General features: G+C 38.8%; 1 protein-coding gene across 2 annotated transcripts in view; it reads right to left on the bottom strand.

Moving 5' to 3' along the window:
* The window catches only part of ptpn5 (protein tyrosine phosphatase non-receptor type 5), a 60,346-nt gene that overhangs the window by 15,695 nt on the left and 19,913 nt on the right, over positions 1-24,738 (bottom strand). Inside the window, exons 7-12 of one of the 2 annotated variants that reach the window (XR_014535010.1) lie at positions 21,456-21,540; positions 14,611-14,690; positions 9,251-9,388; positions 8,821-8,931; positions 7,224-7,384; positions 912-1,020 (exon numbers count right to left, since the gene is read on the bottom strand). Coding sequence is in view for 1 of the 2 variants with exons in the window: in XM_083550130.1 (XP_083406256.1) it covers positions 912-1,025; positions 7,224-7,384; positions 8,821-8,931; positions 9,251-9,388; positions 14,611-14,690; positions 21,456-21,540 (689 nt within the window). In the remaining variant the exon portion in view is untranslated. Of the gene's footprint in view, positions 1-911; positions 1,026-7,223; positions 7,385-8,820; positions 8,932-9,250; positions 9,389-14,610; positions 14,691-21,455; positions 21,541-24,738 lie in introns of both variants that reach the window. The other variant, XM_083550130.1, reaches the window with a different exon arrangement.

Genomic DNA, 24,738 nt, shown 5'->3' with positions numbered 1-24,738 from the left:
GTTCTGTCAATGATAAATAGGGCATGTGGCTTTGCATGTTTAAACAACGTACAGCCGTTATTATTTAGGGTGTACTCACTTTTTTTGTACTCACCAGTTTTAATGGCTGTATACTGAGTTACAATCAGAGGACATTCAGTAAATCTGTACTGCTATACAAGCACATTGACTACTCTAAAATATATAAAGAATAAAGTTTAATTTCTATACTATTGTCTCTTGAAAATATACTAAAATGGTTGCTGATGAGTGAGGGGTGTACTCACTTTTGTGAGACATTGTATATGTGAAATTTATCTCAGTTTGGTAACACAATGTTGTAATAATGCTAAGGCTAATATCAGTTATCTCACTTCACAGAACTTACTGAGATGACCCATCTTTAGGGTCTGTACTGCTGTGAGTAATTCATGCTTCATCAGTCTGTACTGAAAATTATTCTTTACATGAAACTGAATATTTTACCCCCTGAGGGATCTTTTTTCTTTCATATTTTAATTTTATAGAGCTATAGAGAATGTTAAATATACAGACAGACTGGCATAGACAGATTGATCGACCAAAAGACTGATTGTTAAGCATATTCATATCATAAAATGGAGTTTCAGTGCCAATTCACTTCAAAAGTTCACATCACAGTCTGTGCATTAATCCATTTTCAACTGCAAACTTAAATCTTCATTATGACTATTAAATAATAAACTGCAGTATATTATTATATTTATTATGACTATTTAATAATAAACTGCAATATATTATTTATATGTCAACTGCATTTTTTATTAGAAGAATATGAATACCATAAAATATTAATTAACAATAATAAAGGTCAGCTACTTCTCTAATTGGGTTAAATCATTGGACATTTTTTATCATTGTGAGTCATGAATGTTCATAAAATCCAAATATACCTGTCCAAGCGTAGCTGGCTGGTCGTTCTCAAGATGTCCACCACTCCTTCATGTCTAAGCTGCTCACACAGGATAGCAGTGGCAATAAAGCAGCCAGTGCGGCCAATTCCTGCACTAAGAAGAATTGTGTGATTAAAAGGTTAATATTATTATTAATCAATTAATAATATAGATATGCTAAAATAATGAATAATAAAAGTAGATAAACTCAATATGTCTCACAGGATAATGGTCACTTTTCAAATAATACACTTCTGTGTTTAACGTCACGTTTGTTAATACTATACTGTATTATTATTATTGCACCTTTGCACTCCTATGTATATTTATATTTATTAGATTTGTTTATTTATATACATTGCTATTTGCACTTCTTGGTAGATGCTATCTGCCTTTCATTTGCCCTGTATTTGTACTCTGCACAATAACAAGTCTAATCTAATCTAATCTAATCTAATCTAATCTAATCTAATCTAATCTAATCTAATCTAATCCAAGAAGAACAATAATACAATGGACAAAAGCTACAATAATCAATACCCTACATACAATTACATTTGATATGAAATACCTACAAATGATCTTGGCCATTCTTCTTTAAAAAAACTTATAACAATTTTTCAATGGTTGCAAAATCTCCATTTGTCATGCCTTTTAGTCTAGAACTAGGTGCTGTGCTGTAGTTATAGTTGTGTGTGTGTGTGTGTGCGTACGAACAAACAAACAAATAAATAAATAATTATATATATATATATATATATATATATACAGTGAGGAAAATAAGTATTTAAACACCCTGCTATTTTGCAAGTTCTCCCACTTAGAAATCATGGAGGGGTCTGAAATTGTCATCGTAGGTGCATGTCCACTGTGAGAGACATAATCTAAAAAAAAAATCCAGAAATCACAATGTATGATTTTTTTAACTATTTATTTGTATGATACAGCAGCAAATAAGTATTTGAACACCTGAGAAAGTCAATGTTAATATTTGGTACAGTAGCCTTTGTTTGCAATTACAGAGTTCAAACGTTTCCTGTAGTTTTTCACCAGGTCTGCACACACTGCAGGAGGGATTTTGGCCCACTCCTCCACACAGATCTTCTTTAGATCAGTCAGATTTCTGGCCTGTCGCTGAGAAACACGGAGTTTGAGCTCCCTCCAAAGATTCTCTATTGGGTTTAGGTCTGGAGACTGGCTAGGCCACGCCAGAACCTTGATATGCTTCTTACAGAGCCACTCCTTGGTTATCCTGGCTGTGTGCTTCGGGTCATTGTCATGTTGGAAGACCCAGCCTCGACTCATCTTTAATGCTCTAACTGAGGGAAGGAGGTTGTTCCCCAAAATCTCGCAATACATGGCCCCGGTCATCCTCTCCTTAATACAGTGCAGTCACCCTGTCCCATGTGCAGAAAAACACCCCCAAAGCATGATGCTACCACCCCCATGCTTCACAGTAGGGATGGTGTTCTTGGGATGGTACTCATCATTCTTCTTCCTCCAAACACGTTTAGTGGAATTATGACCCAAAAGTTCTATTTTGGTCTCATCTGACCACATGACTTTCTCCCATGACTCCTCTGGATCATCCAAATGGTCATTGGCAAACTTAAGACGTGCCTGGACATGTGCTGGTTTAAGCAGGGGAACCTTCCGTGCCATGCATGATTTCAAACCATGACGTCTTAGTGTATTACCAACAGTAACCTTGGAAACGGTGGTCCCAGCTCTTTTCAGGTCATTGACCAGCTCCTCCCATGTAGTTCTGGGCTGATTTCTCACCTTCCTTAGGATCATTGAGACCCCACGAGGTGAGATCTTGCATGGAGCCCCAGTCCGAGGGAGATTGACAGTCATGTTTAGCTTCTTCCATTTTCTAATGATTGCTCCAACAGTGGACCTTTTTTCACCAAGCTGCTTGGCAATTTCCCCGTAGCCCTTTCCAGCCTTGTGGAGATGTACAATTTTGTCTCTAGTGTCTTTGGACAGCTCTTTGGTCTTGGCCATGTTAGTAGTTGGATTCTTATTGATTGTATGGGGTGGACAGGTGTTTTTATGCAGCTAACGACCTCAAACAGGTGCATCTAATTTAGGATAATAAATGTAGTGGAGGTGGACATTTTAAAGGCAGACTAACAGGTCTTTGAGGGTCAGAATTCTAGCTGATAGACAGGTGTTCAAATACTTATTTGCAGCTGTATCATACAAATAAATAGTTTAAAAATCATATATTGTGATTTCTGGATTTTTTTTTTTAGATTATGTCTCTCACAGTGGACATCCACCTACGATGACAATTTCAGACCCCTCCGTGATTTCTAAGTGGGAGAACTTGCAAAATAGCAGGGTGTTCAAATACTTATTTTCCTCACTGTATATATATATATATATATATATAATTTTTTTGTTTTTTTAATAGTATATAAACTATTTGAATTAGTATTGGTGAGTGGTGATGTAAGATAACAGATGATCAGTGATTCAGTAAAAGAAAACAATAGACATTTCAATACAGAAAATGTAACATGGACTTATCCGGAAGCAGAGCCGGAAGGGGTGTGTTGTGGCCAATAATCAGTAGTTCAGTTCATTTACATTATATGTAACACACTTGTACCAAATGCAATCCTTTTTACTTGCGAAACATAGTTACAGTCTGAGTTCCCCTCAGGAACGTATTGAGTGGCCGACCACAAGTTTGTTTAAACTCCAGCTCACACTTTGTGTGCATTTTTTAAATTATAATTAAACTTGAAAACATATACAACAATGCAAGCGGTATAAAAAAGAGTTGTGTTTTGAACAAGTATAAAAATGCTAAAAAATCCATAGCCTTCGTGGCTAACCAGGAAATGTTCAGCTTCAATAATTTCTCTTAAAAGGAGAAAATTCGGACAATTGCACATGTGGAGGAAGTGAATAAATGAAGGATGGAAGGAAAGAAGAACAATAGTTGAGTAAATCAAATCTTTATAAATTTTTATCTTAAATGTAACACACACACACACACACACACACACACAATACATTTTAAAATTTGTCATTTATTTTAATACATTTAATTTGTGGCAATTTAATTGATCACTCAATCAAATCAATATATTAAAAAGTGTATTGCATTAATTTGTTTTATTCTTTTTTATTTTTATAAAATATTACAAAATATTATTTTATATATTATTTAACCAAGCAGGCATTTTATTTAAAATTGAAATGTGTGAACAGCAACCTGTTCACACATAAAATATTTACAAATGTTGTTAATAATAAACTGCTTTAATAAAAAAATGACAAGCACAGACACAGACATACACAAACTTTGTTTTTTGAGGATGTTGTGTAAAAGGATGTGGTATGACTTTGGTTATGTGGCTTGTTTGTATTATATTGTATTATATTGATTATCTCATTACAATGACAATGTCAAGGGGTGGGATATATCAGGCAGGAGGTGAAAAGACACTTGACGTATTGGAAGCCTGAAAAAGGACAACAATTATAATCGGAATGAATCTGACAAGGAAAAAAATGTGACATTTAGACAACTTGGTCAAAGCTTTTCCATAACAGCAGGTATCCTGGGATTTATCCTGGTATAATATGGATAATACCTATTAAAAGAGAGCAATTGAAGAAGGTGGCCTGGTCTAATCATCAAGTTCTTGATGAAGGCAAGCTGATGAAGGCAGTGTGTTGAAAACCTTGTTATGATAAGGCTAACACAGCAACAACTGTTTTGGAACAATTGAATGAAATTGAAAGAGAGTTTAAGGTTTGATTTAGCTATCACATTCCCTAGATCTCAATCTGATTGAGTGTTTGTCGTACATGCTAAACAAACAAGCATGAGTCTATAAAAAGCCCACCTTGAAAATGACAGGACTTTAAAGATCTGCTGCTAATGTCTTGGTGGCACGTACCATTCACTTTCAGAGGCCTTGTGGAATCCAGGCCTTGATGAGTAAGAACTGTTTTGGCACAATGGAAACTGCACAATATTAGGCAGATGGGAAAGGTTAGGATTATGCTCTTGTTATGCTATGGCTGATCTGTTAGTCCAAATCAATAAAAATAATGATTGCCCAAAAGCCTGGGGAACCGAAACTGCTATGTCAGGATCATATCCTTTGGCTGGGAGCTATCTATAAACTTAATTTAAATTAAAACAAAGATTAACTTGGCTTTGACATCCCGCAGTGCAAATGCATGATTTGATTTCATTGTAAGTCCAGTAAAAAAAAAAAAAAAATAAATAAAAAAAAAAAAAAAAAAAAAAAAAAAAAAAAAAAAAAACACCCTGCTATTTTGCAAGTTCTCCCACTTAGAAATCATGGAGGGGTCTGAAATTGTCATCGTAGGTGCATGTCCACTGTGAGAGACATAATCTAAAAAAAATAAATCCAGAAATCACAATATATGATTTTTAAACTATTTATTTGTATGATACAGCTGCAAATAAGTATTTGAACACCTGTCTATCAGCTAGAATTCTGACCCTCAAAGACCTGTTAGTCTGCCTTTAAAATGTCCACCTCCACTACATTTATTATCCTAAATTAAATGCACCTGTCCACTGTTGGAGCAATCATTAGAAAATGGAAGAAGCTAAACATGACTGTCAATCCCCCTCGGGATTGCTCCATGCAAGATCTCACCTCGTGGGGTCTCAATGATCCTAAGGAAGGTGAGAAATCAGCCCAGAACTACACGGGAGGAGCTGGTCAATGACCTGAAAAGAGCTGGGACCACCGTTTCCAAGGTTACTGTTGGCAATACACTAAGACGTCATGGTTTGAAATCATGCATGGCACGGAAGGTTCCCCTGCTTAAACCAGCACATGTCCAGGCACGTCTTAAGTTTGCCAATGACCATTTGGATGATCCAGAGGAGTCATGGGAGAAAGTCATGTGGTCAGATGAGACCAAAAAAGAACTTTTGGGTCATAATTCCACTAAACGTGTTTGGAGGAAGAAGAATGATGAGTACCATCCCAAGAACACCATCCCTACTGTGAAGCATGGGGGTGGTAGCATCATGCTTTGGGGGTGTTTTTCTGCACATGGGACAGGGCGACTGCACTGTATTAAGGAGAGGATGACCGGGGCCATGTATTGCGAGATTTTAAGGAACAACCTCCTTCCCTCAGTTAGAACATTGAAGATGGGTCGAGGCTGGGTCTTCCAACATGACAATGACTCGAAGCACACAGCCAGGATAACCAAGGAGTGGCTCTGTAAGAAGCATATCAAGGTTCTGGCGTGGCCTAGCCAGTCTCCAGACCTAAACCCAATAGAGAATCTTTGGAGGGACCTCAAACTCCGTGTTTCTCAGCGACAGGTCAGAAACCTGACTGATCTAGATAAGATCTGTGTGGAGGAGTGGGCCAAAATCCCTCCTGCAGTGTGTGCAAACCTGGTGAAAAACTACAGGAAACGTTTGACCTCTGTAATTGCAAACAAAGGCTCCTGTACCAAATATTAACATTGACTTTCTCAGGTGTTCAAATACTTATTTGCAGCTGCATCATACAAATAAATAGTTTAAAAATCATACATTGTGATTTCTGGATTTTTTTATTAGATTATGTCTCTCACAGTGGACATGCACCTACGATGACAATTTCAGACCCCTCCATGATTTCTAAGTGGGAGAACTTGCAAAATAGCAGGGTGTTTAAATACTTATTTTCCTCACTGTATATATATATATATATATATATATATATATATATATATATATATAAATGTCATGATGATATTAAGTGGTGGATTAGTCCAGGTAGGAGCACACTGAAGGCCCTGGTGTGAAGTGCACAGCCTGCCACTGCTCAGAATAGAGAACCATGGAGAGAGAGCAGGTTGCTTATGTTCTAAAGTCTGGCTGGATTTTTGAAAAGTACACAAGAACAGTTCCAAATGGTGCAGAAGACAAGTAATACTTTAAAAGTGATTGGTTAAAAGCCCTTTTTAAAATTGGTCAAAAAAAAGAAAGATGACAAAAACATGCAGAATTAAGTGAAAACTTTCAAAGTAATTTCCCCTATGTATGCCCAATTTTGGTATACTGTGGTGTGTGTGTGTGTGTGTGTGTGTGTGTGTGTGTGTGTGTGTGTGTGTGTGTGTGTGTGTGTGTGTGTGTGTGTGTGTGTGTGTCCTTTCTTTTCATGCCAACTGCCCACAAATTATAAGAAGTAAAGCAAATAAAATACATACTAATTCATGTACAAGCCATTTATTTATAGAAATGTATAGAAAGCAATATGCAGAACTGTACCTATTTGAATACCTATTACTAACTTCATGTTAGGGTACCTGCAGTGAACAATGACAGGGCCACTAATGGGTGGAGCCTGTTTTCGTGCTTCCTCCACTTCTTGGACCAATTGTAAAAGAGGTGGGGCTTTATCTGGAGTTTTCTGATCTGGCCATGATGTGTACCAGTAGTGCCTGAGACTGCGCTCCTCATCTTCATACTACACACACAGAAATGAAAATAATATGCCATCATGCTATCATTTAGGAAATTAACATAACATAACATAAAAAAGGGGTTTGCAAAATAAGTTATATTTGTGGGATGTTCTGAAACAAAAGAACTGAAAAGAATACTTTTATTCAAAAATCTCAATAATGAAATTGCATTTCTTGCTTAATATAATTAATTTTAACCAAACGTTATAATCCAGTAATAAACTGAATGAAATCTTTGCAAAGCCACAGCATTTATTTAGCAATTAAAACCCGCTTGGGCCCACTTCTTTTCATTATATATATATATATATATGCTCCCTCTTGGTTACATTTTAAGGAAATATGGTGTTAATTTTCACTGCTATGCGGATGACACCCAGCTTTACCTGTCTGCCAAACCCACCGGTTCTTTTCCTCCACCATCCTTATCAAGCTGTCTATCTGAAATTAAAGATTGGTTTTCGGCGAACTTCTTGAAGGTAAATGGCAACAAAACTGAGGCTTTGCTGGTTGGCACTAAATCTTCTCTGCTTCTCTCTCACCATTGATAATACAACAATCTGTCCTTCCTCTCAGGTTAAAAACTTGGGTGTCATCATGGATAGTACACTATCTTTTGAAGCACAAATTAATAATATCACACGGACTGCATACTTCCATCTGCGTAATATTAACCGTCCCTTTCTTTCAAATAATAATACTGCAGTTCTTATTCACGCACTAGTCACTTCACTAGACTACTGCAATGCACTTCTCACAGGTATTCCTTCCAAATTGCTGAATAAACTTCAGATGGTTCAGAATTCCGCAGCCCGTTTTCTCTCTAGAACACCTTATACGGCTCACATCTCTCCGGTTCTTCAGCAATTACACTGGCTTCCAGTAAAGTATAGAGTAGAATTTTAAATCTTGCTACTCACTTATAATGCACTTCATAATCTTGCACCACAATATCTCACTTAACTTCATGTTTACACTCCTTCACGTGCACTTAGATCTTCATCTTCAATTTCTCTTGTGGCACCTTGGATTCGACTGACTACCATGGGTGCCAGATCTTTTAGTTATGCTGCCCCCCACCTATGGAACTCTCTTCCCCTTGATGTTCGCAATAGCGAGTGCTTGTTGACTTTTAAAAAGCGTCCTAAGACATATCTTTTTATACAGGCCTTTTTATGAAATGTTTTATTGAGATTTAAATGAATTTTACATGCATATGCTGTTTCTCTGTTGTGTGTCTGTTTTATGCAATGACCTGTATATTGTCTGTAAGGTGACCTTGGGTGTTTTGAAGGGCGCCATGAAATAAAATGCATTAAAATGCATTATTATAAATCCAATATAAATATATACACATATAATTTAGAGAAAATTACTGGATTGTTATTGAATTAACATGCTTTAGCTAGAAAAAGCTGTCTAAGTAAGAATTAATCACCTTCACAGTGAAAATCCTCAGACTGTAATCATCAGCCTGAATGAACTGTTTGACAGTGATCTCGATGCCTTCACAGGTCACACTGTTCTCTGGCCAGTACTCTGTGCATTTCTGTAAAACACACTCAATCACTTACAGTCTAATCTACACATACCACAATTGCTATGTTCTCGTACTAACTTTTGGTAAATATGTCCTATATTTATTTTTAGCGTGTGGTAACACACGTTAAAAAAGTATTCTAAAAAAGACATCCACTTTACTCATAAAGCACAGATCACCCAAAAGTGGGCACAGTTTTTATTTGTCCCTGTGAATGGAGTAAAGTTTATTTATAATGTGTTTCAGAGCTAGACATTCACTGTTTATTTCCATTCATTCTTTTTTATGAGTAGGTGTGAATGTATATCTATTTATGCTTCTAGCTGACCTCATTTTTCTCCTCAATGTTGGTGATCATGACAATGATTGGGCAGTGTTCCTGCCAAATCATCCTCCAGAAATCTCCCACTGTGTTCACAGTTGGACCCTGGGTGGCAATGTATACCTTCTCTTGCCCACCATAGCCCTATAAAAAAAAAAAAGAGAGAGAGACATTTGCACAGAAAACTATTCTGACCCATACATGAACCAGTGACAACTAAGGTGCTGTTAAAGCTTTAATAAATAAAAAAGCCTATAATTGTTCAGTCAATATATTCATACTAAAGTCATGAGTCAAAGTTGTATTGTGAAATAATCTTAAAAACATGAGAGAGAGAGAGAGAGAGAGAGAGAGAGAGAGAGAGAGAGAGAGAGAGAGAGAGAGAGAGAGAGAGAGACTTTTGACTTTTACAATCCTTTATTTGACATAAGTCATGTTATGTTCTGGGTGGTATCAGGTATCAGATAAATTGATAATATAGAAATAAAAAAAATTAATAACAGTAAATAGACATCAATACAACAAAACAATGACAGTTAAAAGATGGGGGTTGGTGTGATTATTTAGCTGAGCTCTGGTGCAAAGTATAATTATTTTTCTTTTAATGAAAAAAGAGCTTCTCCACAACACCACACAACCTTGAACTGGAGTGTAAAATCCTCCACTGGAGGTCGGCAGCTTTTTTGGTTAACGTTGGTTTGTACAGTGTCTCCACTCTGGTTTAATATCATCATTAAAACCAAAAACATTTCACTATTGGGCGTCCACCCACCCACTCAGTTTATTTTTATTTAAAACCTTAACACAGGCCCTGTAGAGCAGCTTCCCCAACACTGTCCAAAAGTTCATCTCCTCTTCACCCCTGCACTCCAGGAGGGGAACCTCCACACCTGTCGAGATCAGGAAAGTGTTCATCCTCTGTAGAGCGGCTCTCATCAATTCTGTATTCCTTCAGATGAACACGCTCCTCTGCTGTTAGTGTGGACCTCCAGTGGTGTAGGATCTGGTTAGTGATGTGCTAGCTGAAGGACAAGATGCCCCAACTGACCACATTTAAAACTTTTTATTTCTGAATCAGCGGAAACAAAGATGTTGTAGTAGAACCCATCAATCCTGAACTTAAAGCCTACGTTCAGTTCCTCAAGAGCTTCATTCAGAACCATAAAAACCATCCGCCTAAAAGACACCAAGTGTTTAACTAGTGGGGACGTACAGCCGAGGGGGATTTTCTTTATGGGGGAGAGGGTTAGCTCATACCGAGACAGCTCTTTCACAATTGCCTCATCACTAATAAAAGGAGAGACATTTGACAGAAACACCTTTTTTTGCAGGAAAACTGAGTGGAGAAACCAGTACACACTCATTATTTATAACAATTCCTTTCTGGATCAGTTTAATTACTTTCTCAATACTGTTCAAAAACACAACAATTGCACTGTTCATGTGGGAGGCAGAGACAATGTTCTCATGTCCCACCACATTTTGAACACACACACACACACACACACACACACACACACACACACACACACACACACACACACACACAAGATTTTCCTAGATGTTTAAAGGAAAAAATTGCCATATTTGCATCATTTTAATTGGGAACTAAAATGTGATTTAATTAGCGGTAGAGTTCCATGTGTTCTTCTTCTTTCGTCTTCACCCATTAGGGGGCGCCACAGCGGATCATCCGTCTCCATTCCCACCTGTCCTCTACATCTGCCTCTTTCAACCCAACTACCTGCATGTCTTCCCTTACCACATCCATAAACCTCCTCTTTGGTCTTCCCCTTTACCTCCTTCCTGGTGTCTCCATTCTCAGTATTCTCCTACTGATATACCCCATGTCCCTCCTCTGCACATGTCCAAACCATCTCAATCTCACCTCCCTCACCTTGTCTCCAAAACATCCTACATGTGCTGTCCCTCTAATAAACGCATTTCTAATCCTGTCCATCGTCGTCACTCCCAACGAACATCTCAACATCTTCAGCTCTGCTACCTCCAGCTCCACCTCCTGTCTTTTACTCAATGCCACTGTCTCTAATCCATACAACATCTCAGGTCTCACCACAGTCCTATAAACTTTCCCTTTTACTCTCACAGATACTCTTCTATCACAAATCACTCTTCTCCACCCACTCTACCCTGCCTGCACTCTTTACTTCACTTTCCTAACACACTCTCTATTACTTTGCACTGTTAACCCCAGGTACCTGAACTCCTCCACCTTCTCCACCTCTTCTCCCTGCAACCGCACCCCTCCACTACCCTCCCTCTCATTCACACACATGTACTCTGTCTCACTCCTACTGACTTTCATTCCCCTTCTCTCCAGCGTGTACCTCCACCTCTCCAGGCTCTTCTCAACCTGCTCCCTACTCTCACCACAAATCACAATATCATCCGCAAACATCATAGTCCAGGGAGACTCCTGTCTGACCTCGTCCTTCAACCTGTCCATCACCACTGCAAACAGGAAAGGGCTCAGAGCCGATCCTTGATGCAGTCCAACCTCCACCTTGAACCAGTCTACTGCACTCTTCACTGCCGTCACACTGTCTTCATACATGTCCTGCACCACCCTCACATACTTCTCTGACACACCTAACTTCCTCATACAATACCACAACTTCTCTCTCCACCCTGTCGTACGCTTTCTCTAAATCCACAAACACACAATGCAGCTCCTTCTGACCTTCTCTAAACTTCTACATCAACATCCTCAAAGCAAATAATGCGTCTGTGGTGCTCTTCCTCGGCATGAAACCATACTGTTGCTCACAGATGGTCACCTCTTCTCTCAGCCTGGCTTCCACTACTCTTTCCCATAACTTCATGGTGTGACTGATCAACTTAATTCCCCTGTAGTTACTGCAGGTCTGCACATCTCCCTTATTCTTAAAGATCAGTACCAGCACACTCCTTCTCCATTCCTCAGGCATCCTCTCACCTTTCAGAATCTTGTTAACCTGTTAGCTCTTGCCACAGATTTTGGAACTTATAGCTGAAATGCTCTACCTAACTTTAAATGTTAACAGTTCCTAATAAAAATGTGCTACATACACAGTTTAGATATCTTTGTACAGAAGACACTTTGAGCTTTACTGTCAATCATCAAAGTTGATATTGTTCAAAAAGATATTAAGTTATAGATGATGAAGTGCCATGGATAAACATTTCCTGCATTGAACATTATTTTTAGTTCATATATAAATACATGAAATCAGTCCTGGAGCAATCCAGAAAAGTACTGGGTGAAAAGCCACACGTGAGTTTTCTGAAGATTTTCATGAAAGATGAGATTCCTACAAACATTTATCTGAGACTGTGTCTGATCCTTTTCTCCTTTCTCCTGTTTGAGAGCCACCTGCTAAACTCAGGTGTTCATTCATACTCTATTCATACAGTCTGCATATTAATGAACTGCTGATCATTAAAGGCTTTTGTTCTACATGTTTGGATACTGATATTGAGTTGGTATTTATATTGATGACCAGGTAGCAGACAAGCTCTTGTTTTATAGTCATGACCATTCATATTGATGTGCAACCATTCCAATCTCAACAACACACACACACACACACACACACACACACACACACACACACACACACACACACACACACACACACACACACACACACACACACTTTTCAAGCATTTCTCTTAAAAAAACAAACGGGCAATAAAACATATATAAAACTGTAAAAGACATATATTGTAACTTATAGATGTAAAATAGGCTCAGCTTTGCTTTGTGCAAATCTCAGATAAAACAACTTTTTTGACTGTCCATCTCTTTCTTTGTTTCCTTTTTTTTTGTAAACAAAGACCAGTTATCACGAGCTGGAAACAGCTGTTTGTGTAGAACTGAGAGCTAAATCACTTTCTGGTTGACCAGTAAGAGTTTGTAAAGAGTAATAAAACTAAGACTCACACACGTGGAGAATAAAATCCTCCCATATATCGTTAGAATCCTGCACTTATTGGCTACATTTTCCATCAGACATTTCGTTTCCATAATGCTACTGGCTGAAAAAAAAGGTTTGAAATGAGAGGTTGTGCAGAATAAACAGCTGGACACCTGTCATAGTGTGTAGACTCAAGCACGAGATTCTGGGCTTTAACTGTTTTTTTGTTGTTGTTTTTTTAGTGTGTGGTTTGTTTTGTATATTCTACCAGCCATATTTATTAATTTATTTTTACCAGCAAGATGTCGTTTTTTATGTGAAAGTTATTCCTAAATATATAAACACAAACACCAGCCGAAGTTCTGTGAAACAAAAGAATAAACATCTAAATTACAACACTATTGTTTGTTTGGAGCAGAAATGCTTCACAGCCTGTTGTTAACTGGACCCTTATCTTTCCTAATAAACCGGATTAGCAGCAGTGGATGTGTTTGTGACTCGTTATTACAATAATAATGTAAGTAGTGCGGCTTTTATGCATGTTGTTGTTGTGTACTGCTCACACACATTCAGCAAATACATTCCTTATACGTTTTTAATCTATTGCTAAACATGAGAACACTGGGATATCAGTCACACTGGCGCGGCGCTGACGACTAAGAGGTTAAGGCCATACCTACCATTACCTCCTCACCACCTACACTGTTCTCTTCACCTACATGCCCATTAAAGTCTGCCCCAATCACTAATCTTTCATTCCTAGGTTCACCTTCTACCACTTCATCTAACTCACTCCAGAATTTTTCCTTCTCCTCCATCTCACAACCCACTTGTGGAGCATAAGCACTGATGACATTTATCATCATCCCTTCAACTTCCAGCTTCACTTCATCACCCTATCAGAAACTCTCTTCCTGTACTCTCCCTTCAGAATCCCCCCTACACCATTTCTCTTTCCATCCACACCATGATAGAACAGTTTAAACACCTCCAATGTTCCTGCTCTTACTCCCTTTCCACTTGGTCTCCTGAACACACAACATCTCTACCTTTCTCCTCTCCATCATATCAGCTCCCTCTCTCCCTTTACCAGTCATAGTACCAACATTTAAAGTACCAACCCAAACCTCCACTCCTCCTTTCCCTGCTGTCTCTGTAGACGTCTTCCTCCTCTCCTTCTCCTCCTTCAGCCAACAGTAGCCCAATTTTCACCGGTACCCTGTTGGTTAACGATACCTGTGGTGGTTGTTGGTACCCCGGGCCCCGACTGATCCGCTATGAAATTCTGATATTTGATTTGGCACATGAGTGCAACTTCAGCAACCATAATGGCTGGGCTGTGGGTGTTGTTTTAAATACATATATATATATATTTATAACTATTTTTTGTTGTATATTTATTCTTGTATAGATAGAAAGCTTAAATACAAGCAATTAAAAAGCACTTACCTTCAAGTAGTTAGCATTGATGTATGTGCTGAGAAAGTCATCCTCCTTTGTTCCTTGAAGACAAACCCTACTGTGTGTGTCTGAAACATTGAGGTCAGAAGTTATGAATATAATAATATTATTAATAATAATAATAATAATAATAATAATAATAATAATAATAATAACACATTTAGTTTGTGTATTTAAGGATATAAAGTATATTTTAAAAGTACATCACTTTTTACATATATTAAATATCTCTTTAAAAGGCTCTGTCCTAATTAAAGCAAAAATACGTCCCAGTCACATGATATACGAGAATGTATAACATATTTCTCATGGTGGTTTCTCATCAATGCCTTGGAGTTCCATGAAATTCTGGAGTAAGAACGGGCGCTTTGAGGATGGATTTGCACTGTAATTAATGTCAACAGTCTGCTACACTGACTCAGGACTACAGTTTGCTCTGATCATTTATCTGTAATAAATGGACATTCCGTGCCACCCAGATGAGGATCCCTCGAAACTGGTTTCTCTTCAAGTTCCTTATGCCATCTCAGGGGGTTTTACCTTCACCACAGTAGCTATGTTATATTTATTGGTATAAAAGAGCAATGATTGTTGAGGGAAGAGGGTATAAACTGTCAGTGTCCTGTATCATTTAACTATTTATTTCTATATAAATATAATGATTATTATAATTATAATATACATTTGAATATGATCCATTATAACTATTATAATATACCTATAATTTGTATAATATAATACATATTAAATACAAAATGTGACTTTTCTGAGCCTATATAATTTTATTAGTGGTTAAACATGCAATAATTACATTAAATTAATTAATTATTTTTTTTTTAATTATACAAAGTACAGCACAGGCAGTGGGTAGAAAAATACAGAGAGAACTGAAACAACACATGGGCAACCTGTAACGATCTCTGTCATGATGCACACTCTAGACCAGTTGTCCCCAACCCCCCGGGCCGTGGGTCAATTGGTACCGGGCCGCACAGAAAGAATACATAACTTACATTATTTCCGTTTTGTTATATTTTGGAAAATTACCAGATCCGGATGTGTCATCTGTCTTGACACATCTGACTCACTCTTTAAGGCATGTCATTATGCCTCGGTCACATGTCTTACCTCCATCCGCTACCTTTTTAAAGGAGCTCCGGCCGTTAACACATAATACATTACCATTCAATCCAAACCCTCAAGCGAGCAAAATGAACAAACAACAACACGTGGATTCACGTTTATTATTAGATTTAGAAAATATCAGTTTTTATGGTCGTATCATTTTATTTTGTTGTATTTATCCGCCACACCAGATAGGTGTCTGTGAAAATATTGTCTGATATTAAACCGGTCCGTGGCGCAAAAATGGTTGGGGACCGCTGCTCCCATGATCTTATCTCCATTTGAGAATAATAACTTTTGCACTTGCAAGTTTGTGTGGTTCTTTTTTTATAAATGAATTCAAGTTCTTCCCAGTAATTTCAGTAATCCTTTATTGATTTTGCTCTTATATGCACCATTGTAAAATAGGATTTATTGTCTCAATTAAAATATATTTTAGTCAAGTAATATAAAGCTTTGAAAGATGGACACAAATGCATTTCTCAGAATCAGTTTTAAATACCAAAGCAAACAATTCCAAACCAGTATTCTAAAATGTGGCCAAGAAACAGGCAAAGTTTTGACAATTATACCGATCCGGTTCTGGCTATGGAGGCAAGCGTCAGTGTTTTGAAGTGAAGTGCAGTGCTGTGGGAATGAGTTGGAGCTGTCAGTAATATGACAGTGCATTGATTTAAGCCCTGATAGTTGATGCATGTCCAAAAGCTGCCCATTCTCTTTTCCACAAGCTAGCTGAACTTGGTGAGGTGACAAGCCTTACGCAACCTTATTCGAGGGCTTCCTGAATATATTCCTTAATACCACCTTGCTATAGAAGCGACAAAACCTTAGGAGCCCTATTGCCCTGGAGCAGGTTGAGTTGTAGATTGTCAGGCTCTCGATAACCCTAGCCATGAGGTGCAAATGTGGGAACAAAGAGACAATGATCAATACAGTGGACCAAGAAAGTAGCTCAAAAGGGAGATTAAGATGGGTCACAGTCTCATGAACAAAGTTCCCTCTGGCATCTCCGCTTTTCCTCCATGATGAGAAGAATACTGGTTCTGGGATCTTGTTCACACACAGGGAAGGGGAGACCATATCATGGGACACTACCTTCGGTCCAGGCAGCTTTCAGTCAAAAACTTTACACATAAAATAAAACCCATTAAGATAATAATTATTCATGAATCAGGCATTTCCTTCTGATGAGGGAAATAAAGAAAGTGTTGCAGCAGAACCTCAGCCAAAAACATTTCAGGTGTGGGCATGATTAAGCTGAATCTTTCATCTCAAAAATGTTGTTAATTTCAGAAGTATAATGCTATGATGCAGAAAAACTTGTTTTTTACTTCTAGGTTCTAGGTTGTAATCTAGAATTATCTGTCTGTTCTAGTAAATTCATTAACAAGCTCTAGTCCAAAATGCAGCATCCAAATTCTTTCTGGAACTGCAGTATAAGGCCAAAAACAGTTAAGTTGAACATATCTTTAGAAAATTAAATAATAAATGTAAACACAAGCACTGTATATACACATCTTTATTACCCAAATGCGGTCTAACAAATGTATACTATTTAATTTTTCAATTTATTTAACTTTACTTGATTTGTGCCAATTTAATCAATTAAATCAGTATGATAAAAAAAAGTGTATTGCATTCATTGAATTATTTAAATTTTTTATATACATGTATATTTTTGTCAGGAATGTGACTGGAAGGAAGATTTAAAATGCAGAATGCAACTATAATTAAGCAGTCTTTAATGAAAGTAGCAAGCAGATTAAGATACCGACTGTCTGAAAACTAACAAATAACTGATTCATATTATTATTATCATCATCATTAGTGAGACCTTGGGACTGGGATGTATTAGGCAACCCTGATAGTTTCTTTGTTAAGCAATTAAGAGTTATCAGCTCCTGGAGCTACTCGATTCGTACCACAAACATTATTTATATGTGCGGAATTTGTGTCTAGTTCACCAAAAATGTGTATTTATATCGAGGTAATCACTAGTAAGGATCTGTTTCCATTATGGTTTGGGGGTGCAAACTAGTGTTATAAATACCCCAAACTGCTGTAAATTGTTTAAACATACTTTAAACAAAAAGTAGATGCATTTGTGCACATGTGCAGCACAGATAGTCCATTTTTTAATTGCTAAATTAAATAAATTTGTAGATTTACAAATAATCAAGTAGTCACAGGTCCATTATAATGTCACCATCAGCCACCACTGAATAACTAATAACAAACATTGCCACACTGTGGGCCAAATCTGTACCTGCTTTGCAAACAATATAATAAACAAAGCCAAGCTAAAAAACAAATTGTGTCTGTTTGTGTGTGTGTGTGTGTGTGTGTGTGTGTGTGTGTGTGCGTGTGTGCGTGTATGTGTGGGTGTGAGCATGGGGAAAAAAGAATGAGCATTGTAAATGATAAAACAACATCAAATTCTGCAAACTCACCCTGAGCTTAAAGATTTGACATCTCATTTTGATAATAGATCCTAAAGGTTGTGAGGGTTAAATTCCAAGTTATGCCGCACTGATTCTCACTCACACTGACTGAATACAATAAAACAGCTCCAACATTATTTAAGGTTTATTGATGATTTAAGCATCCTGGTCTCAACACATATGGCTTACAAAAAAGAACCGTCAGAAATAGGTTCAATTAAGCATTTATTCAGCATTTCTATATTTGCTCCATAGTATATTTCTTTTCCAGTAGAGAGGAACATGAGGAGAAGCTGCAACATTTCCTTAAGACAGAAATTGGCAGTATTCATGATACATGTATTTTAAATATAAATTTCAAATATAAAATAAGATTTTGTAATTTGTATAAAATGGTTGATGAAAATTGCTTTATATTTTGTATCAAAATACTGTACCTTAATTTAAGAAGCTGTTTAGTAGGATCAAAATTTTACGTTTCATGCATGAATTACTGCCTGACACATATTATTATATTTATTGTTAACAATCAAATGATTAATTAGTTATAAACTAGTTTCAATGAATGCATGTGCTATCAGTCGTATTCTAATGAATGACTTGTTTGTCATTGAGTTGAAGTTACTGATGTAAAGCAGCTCTTCGATACTAAACACCAATTAACTAAATTAGGATACAGTTATGATTCTTTCACAAACTGTTCACACTTTAAAACTGACCTTCCTGTGGGAGATCACAGGGATGTTGTTGTATTGAAGATTTGATCTGTTAACTGGTTAAACGTGTCAGATTTATTGTGTGACTCCACCAGAGAAAAGCTGCTGCTATCAAACATTGTTTATTTAATCAGTCAGTGTGGTGGAGAAGAACATCAGACTGAGTAATGGAGGTTTTGTGAAGAAATGTCAAAAAAAAGTGTTTTTAAAATATAAAATTACAATAGTTTATTTTAATGCTGCTGAATTTTGTAGTTTATTGTGATACACAAAGTTTTTAATAAAAACAGTGGTTTCCTTTTTTTTGCATGTTTTTCACACTTTAATGTTTCAGATCATCAAACCAATTTAAATATTAGTAAAAGAGAACACAAGTGAACACAACATGCACTTTTTAAATGAAGGTTTTTATTATTAAGGGAAAACAAAATCCAAAACTACATGGCTCTGTGTGAAAAAGTGTTTGCCCCCTGTTAAAACTGTGGTTTATTAAAGTTGAATTTCTCTCGCCACACCCAGGCCTGATTACTGCCACACCTGTTCACCATCAATAAATCTCTTAAATTGGACCTGCCTGACAAAGTGAATTATACCAAAAGATACTCAAAAGCTAGACAGCATACCAAGAGCCAAAGAAATTCAGAAACAAATGAGAAAGAAAGTAATTAAGATCTATCAGTCTGGAAAAGGTTATAAAGCTGGTTCTAAAGCTTTGGGACTCCAGAGAACCACAGTGAGAGCCATTATTCACAAATGGCAAAAACATGGAACAGTGGAGAACCTTCCCAGGAGTGGACGGCCGACCAAAATTACCCCAAGAGCACAGCGACGACTCAAACAAGAGGTCACAAAAGTCCCCACAACATCATCCAAAGTACTGCAGGCCTCACTTGCCTCAGATAAGCTCAGAGTTCATAACTCCACCATAAGAAAAAGACTCTGCAAAAATGGTCTGCATGGCAGACTTCCAAGATCAAAACCACTGCTGAGCAAAAATAACATAAAGACTCGTCTCAGTTTTACTAGAAAACATCTTGATGATCCCCAAGACTTTTGGTCTAGTGGTTAGTATGCGGTTAGTTCACCGCTGCGGCCCGGTGACCCTAGATCCCCGGTCAGGGGAACCAACCCCAGCCATTAGGGTTGCACAAGCCTTAGTGCCGGTCCCAAGCCCGGGTAAATGGGGAGGGTTGCGTTAGGAAAGGCATCCAGCGTAAAAACGTGCCAAATCAAACATGCGGATGGTCCACTGTGGCGCCCCCTAATGGGAGAAGCCAAAAGAAAGTTTTACTCTGTGGACTGACAAGACAATAGTTAAAATTTTTGGAAGGGGTGTGTCCCATTACATCTGGCGTAAAAGTATTACTGCCATTCAGAAAATGAAGATCATACCAACAGTAAAATATGGTGGATATATGAAGACTGACTGTGACAAATGGAACCATGAATTCTGCTGTTTACCAAACAAATCCTGAAGGAGAATGTCTGGCCATCTGTTCGTGACCTCAAGCTGAAGCGAACTTGGGTTCTGCAGCAGGACAATGGTCCAAAACACATCAGCAATTCCACCACTAAATGGCTGAATAAAAACAAAATGAAGAATTTGAAGTGGCCTAGTCAAAGTCCTGACCTGAATCCAATTGAGATGCTGTGGCATGACCTTAAAAAGGCGGTTCATGCTCAAAAACCCTCCAATGTGGCTGAATTACAACAATTCTGGATAGACGAGTGGAGCAAAATTCCTCCACAGCGCTGTAACAGACTCAGTGCAAGTTATTACATACGCTTGATTGCAGTTGTTGCTGCTGAGGGCGGCCCAAGCAGTTATTAGGTTTAGGGGGCAAACACCTTTTCACACAGGGCCATGTAGTTTTAGATTTTGTTTTCCCTCAATAACAAAAACCTTCAGTTAAAAACTGCATGTTGTGTTCACTTGTGTTGTCTTTTACTAATATTTAAGTTAGTTTGATTATTTGAAACAAAGTGTGACAAACATGCAAAAAGAAACAAGAAATCAGGACAATACTTTTTCACACCACTGTATATATTGATGTATCTTTGTCCAACCCTGTCTTAAGAACAATAGAAACTACACCAGAATATGGGAGCGATGGACTGCTAAGCAATTGCAAGTCACTGTGCACACAATTTCACCTGCATGTCTTCAGTAGGTTAACCCCAGAGGAAACCCAGGCAGACACAAGATAAACTCTGAGCCTGGGTTCTTGTCACAATATCAGATCATGCAAAATTCCCACTTAATATAATCTTGAAACCGTGTATATCATTTGTAGAACATTAAAATAAAAACAACATTTGAGCTCTGTTTCAGTGTCAGGCGACGCAGATAAAAAGGCGAGAAAAGAGATAAAACTGCCCATTGAAACAACGAAAACACAAAAAAATTCATACGTGTTCTAACACAGACTGAACTCTGGGAACAGCTGGCCAGAGGACGGCATCTCACTGAGGGGGGAGGAGCATTAATCCTGTCAGCGTCCCAATGTATCATATGAAAATAAAAATGCCTTGTGGAAATTTTACTACTTACTTGGCAGGATGGTTTTGTAGCGGTTCTTCCTCACTACGCCTGGAATATTATATTCCTTTGGGTCCACAAAGTTCATTGGCACCTCCTGTTTTAGACAGAATCAAAGGATTGATGTAGCAATGACATTTACATTTGGAAATGTTATTGTTAATAGTAAAATTACAAATGCAAGACCATGACTCCAAATGCACCATAAATCCAAATTCTTAACTGGTAAAACATTTTAAATTAAAGTGTTAGAATGGTAATGTCAAATTCCAACCTCTTCAACCTCTGTGGTGGGATCTTAGAGCTGTGCATAAACAAATGTACCCAAACATAAATGAACTGAAGCAATAATGAAAATAAGAGTGAACCAAAATGTCTCTGATGGCTGATGTAACTCCTATAGAAAACATTTACTTTAAACTATATTCCCAAAGGTGTCCACGCTCAATCATGTGGGCAATCTGTCCAATGGAAGGCATCACCGGCGTCACATGTGGGGTGACATCACGACCAGGAAGCTATAAAAAAGGACATGGGGTGAAGCAAGGCAAGGGGACGGAGTATCTCATTCCGTCAGAGAACCAGGGTTACATACATAACCTAGAGACATTCCCTTTCAGGAACTCGAGCTGCATCGCAACAGTTTGGGAACCAGAGTCCAATACCACCAGACTGACCAGTCCCTGACTAGTGTGTATGGGCACAGCTAGGTCGAAGGACAGAGGAGCCAGAAGTGGCACTGAGGTCAAGGTTATCGAACCGGCTTCTGCTCGGGGGGCCTTAGCAGATGAGCAGTTGTTCTAACTTCCTCTAAGGACTCGTCCTGTGGACGTAAGTGTCCAGTGCTCGCACCGGAGACAGCCGGTTCAGCTTCTTCTGGTCTGGGGCATGAAAAGGAGGAGGATATAATGCCTGGAAGCCTAACAAGTCCTGCAATGACCAAGGGCACCATGGGGATGTAACCCGCTCTAGGGTGCAAGAAGGCGCTAGCCATGCCTGGAGTGAAAGAGAGCAGATAGCCAGAAGAGAAACAGTATTGACTGCACAAGGGCCAGGTCCCACTCAGGTTCGCATCACCAGCGGGTCTCTGCCCAGTGCCACGGGGACATGATATGCTAAAACGGCAGACGCATAGACTTTGAGGGTGGAAGGAGCCCACCATTTTGCAAACTGTTCCTAAAGGAACTCCAGCACTGAACCAACCAGGTGGTGAACTGGGTCCAATTGATGCTGAGCACACCACACCGAGAACAGATGCCATCTCGTGGCATAAGACCTCACCGTGAAAGTAGCACTGGAATAGAGAATGGTCTCTACCATCTCAGGGGGCCACAGCCACAGCTTCCATAACTCAGGGCAGGGGTGAATTATTACTCCCGGAAGCAGCACGACCGGGGGGAAATGCATACAGGTTTAGCCCTCGGCCATGCCTGAGCCATGGCATTCAGCCCAAGGAGGCTGGGGGAGTGAGGGAGAAATCCATTGCTATGCTGATGATACACAGCTGTATATTTCAGCAAAGCCAGATGAGAGAGGTCAGCTTAACAATGTTGAGGAGTGTGTAAAGAACATTTGACAGTGGATGCTTGATAACTTCCTTCTGCTCAACTTGGATGAGACGGAAGTACTTTTACTAGGACCAAATGCAGCTAAATGTAAACTTTACGATTACGTAGCATCTCAAGATGGTGTTTCTGTCTCAGTGTGTACAGCAGTCAAAGACCGTGGTGTGATTATTGACCCGAGTCTTTCCTTTTAGGCTCATGTGAGACTGCAGACTGTTGACATTAACTTTAGTCTAAATCTATGCTCAAAGCTCCCGTGTTCTTACTCCAGAACTTCATGAAACCGCCCAAGGCGTTCATGAACAATCATCGAAGAGAACACAATCCAAAGGCAGGCCTGGTTGAGGTAAAAAGATCCGAGGAGGGAAGAGGGGCAGGAACAGTGGTCACTGGTACCTCAGGAGCATGTTTAACGAGAGAGAGAGAGAGAGAGAGAGAGAGAGAGAGAGAGAGAGAGAGAGAGAGAAGGGTGACAGGAAGAGAAGGATGTGGATTATTAAGTGTCTTTATTGTTTGTATAGTTGGGACTCCGGCAAGACCCGCTATGGCAAGAACCAAAAGGGTAACACAGACATAAGGGATCTCTGGGAAAAGAGACGACCCACCACACGTGTGAGAGTGAGGGGACGACAGCATACAAATATACCAGTTCACCGAACACTCTATATCCATGATCCCTTCAGATCTGCTCCTTTACCTAAGAATCTACTGATAGTAGAAAATATGTTTTCAGTCTTGACTTGAACACTGAGACTGTGTCTGAGTCCCGAACACTGATTGGAAGGTTGTTCCATAATTGTGGGGTTTATAAGATTAAGATCTGCCCCCTGCAAGTAGTCATTTAAGGTACCAACAAATAACCTGCACCTTTCGATCTCAGTAGGTGTGCAGGATCAAATTGGTACAGAAGTTCACTCAGATACAGAATCAGTGTGAGATGTAATTGGGAGCAGTGTAGATGATTAAAACAGGGCTACTGTGTTCATATTTTCTAGTCCAGTGAGGAGTCTTGCTGCTGCATTCTGAATTAATTAAAGCTTATTTATGCACTTACTCCAACACCCAGACAGTAAAGCGTTACAGTAGTCTAATCTAGATGAAACAAAAGCATCAACTAGTTTTTCTGCATTTTATAACGACATCATATTTCACATTTTAGCAATATTTCTAAGGTGACACGATCTGTGTCAGGCTGTTTGTGTGTCTCCCGGGGCATATGCCTTACCCACCAGCGTCGAAGTAGTTAGGCTTGGTAGGTAATGTCTGGGTTTTTAATGAGGAAGCAACACCCAGGGAGAGATAGCTCACTAATGTCTCTTCAACCTGGGGCATCCCTCCATAACCGTACTATTTCCTCCCCATGACGTTAGAATATAACGAAGCCTTGGGGCTAAAGGGATGAGCCGAGAAAGGACCTGAACACCTCAGTGTGCTCGTTGAACTTGCTGGACAGAGGGGCTTTCCACTCATCGGGTGGCCAAGTTAGGTCCAGCTTCTCAACGGCACGTGCCACAACCTCCTTGAGCTCTTCTATTTCGGGTGTGCACAGTGCTGCCCCACCTCCCTCCTCTGAGGAAGAGAGGCAGAGCTGCATGCTCTTGTTGCATGGGGGAAGAAACCGCCGAAAGGCATGCTTCTGAAGCCTGTGAACGGGCACTGGACCAGGCAGGTGAGGTTGGAGAAAGGGACAAGCCCATCTCGAAACCCTCTGCAAGGTCCATCTGCGAAAC

The sequence above is a fragment of the Silurus aristotelis genome, assembly GCF_946808225.1.
Source record: "Silurus aristotelis genome assembly, chromosome: 9".
NCBI classification, from domain to species: domain Eukaryota; kingdom Metazoa; phylum Chordata; class Actinopteri; order Siluriformes; family Siluridae; genus Silurus; species Silurus aristotelis.
Note: the sequence above shows the minus strand (reverse complement) of the source record. Positions and strands in the feature narration are given on the sequence as shown.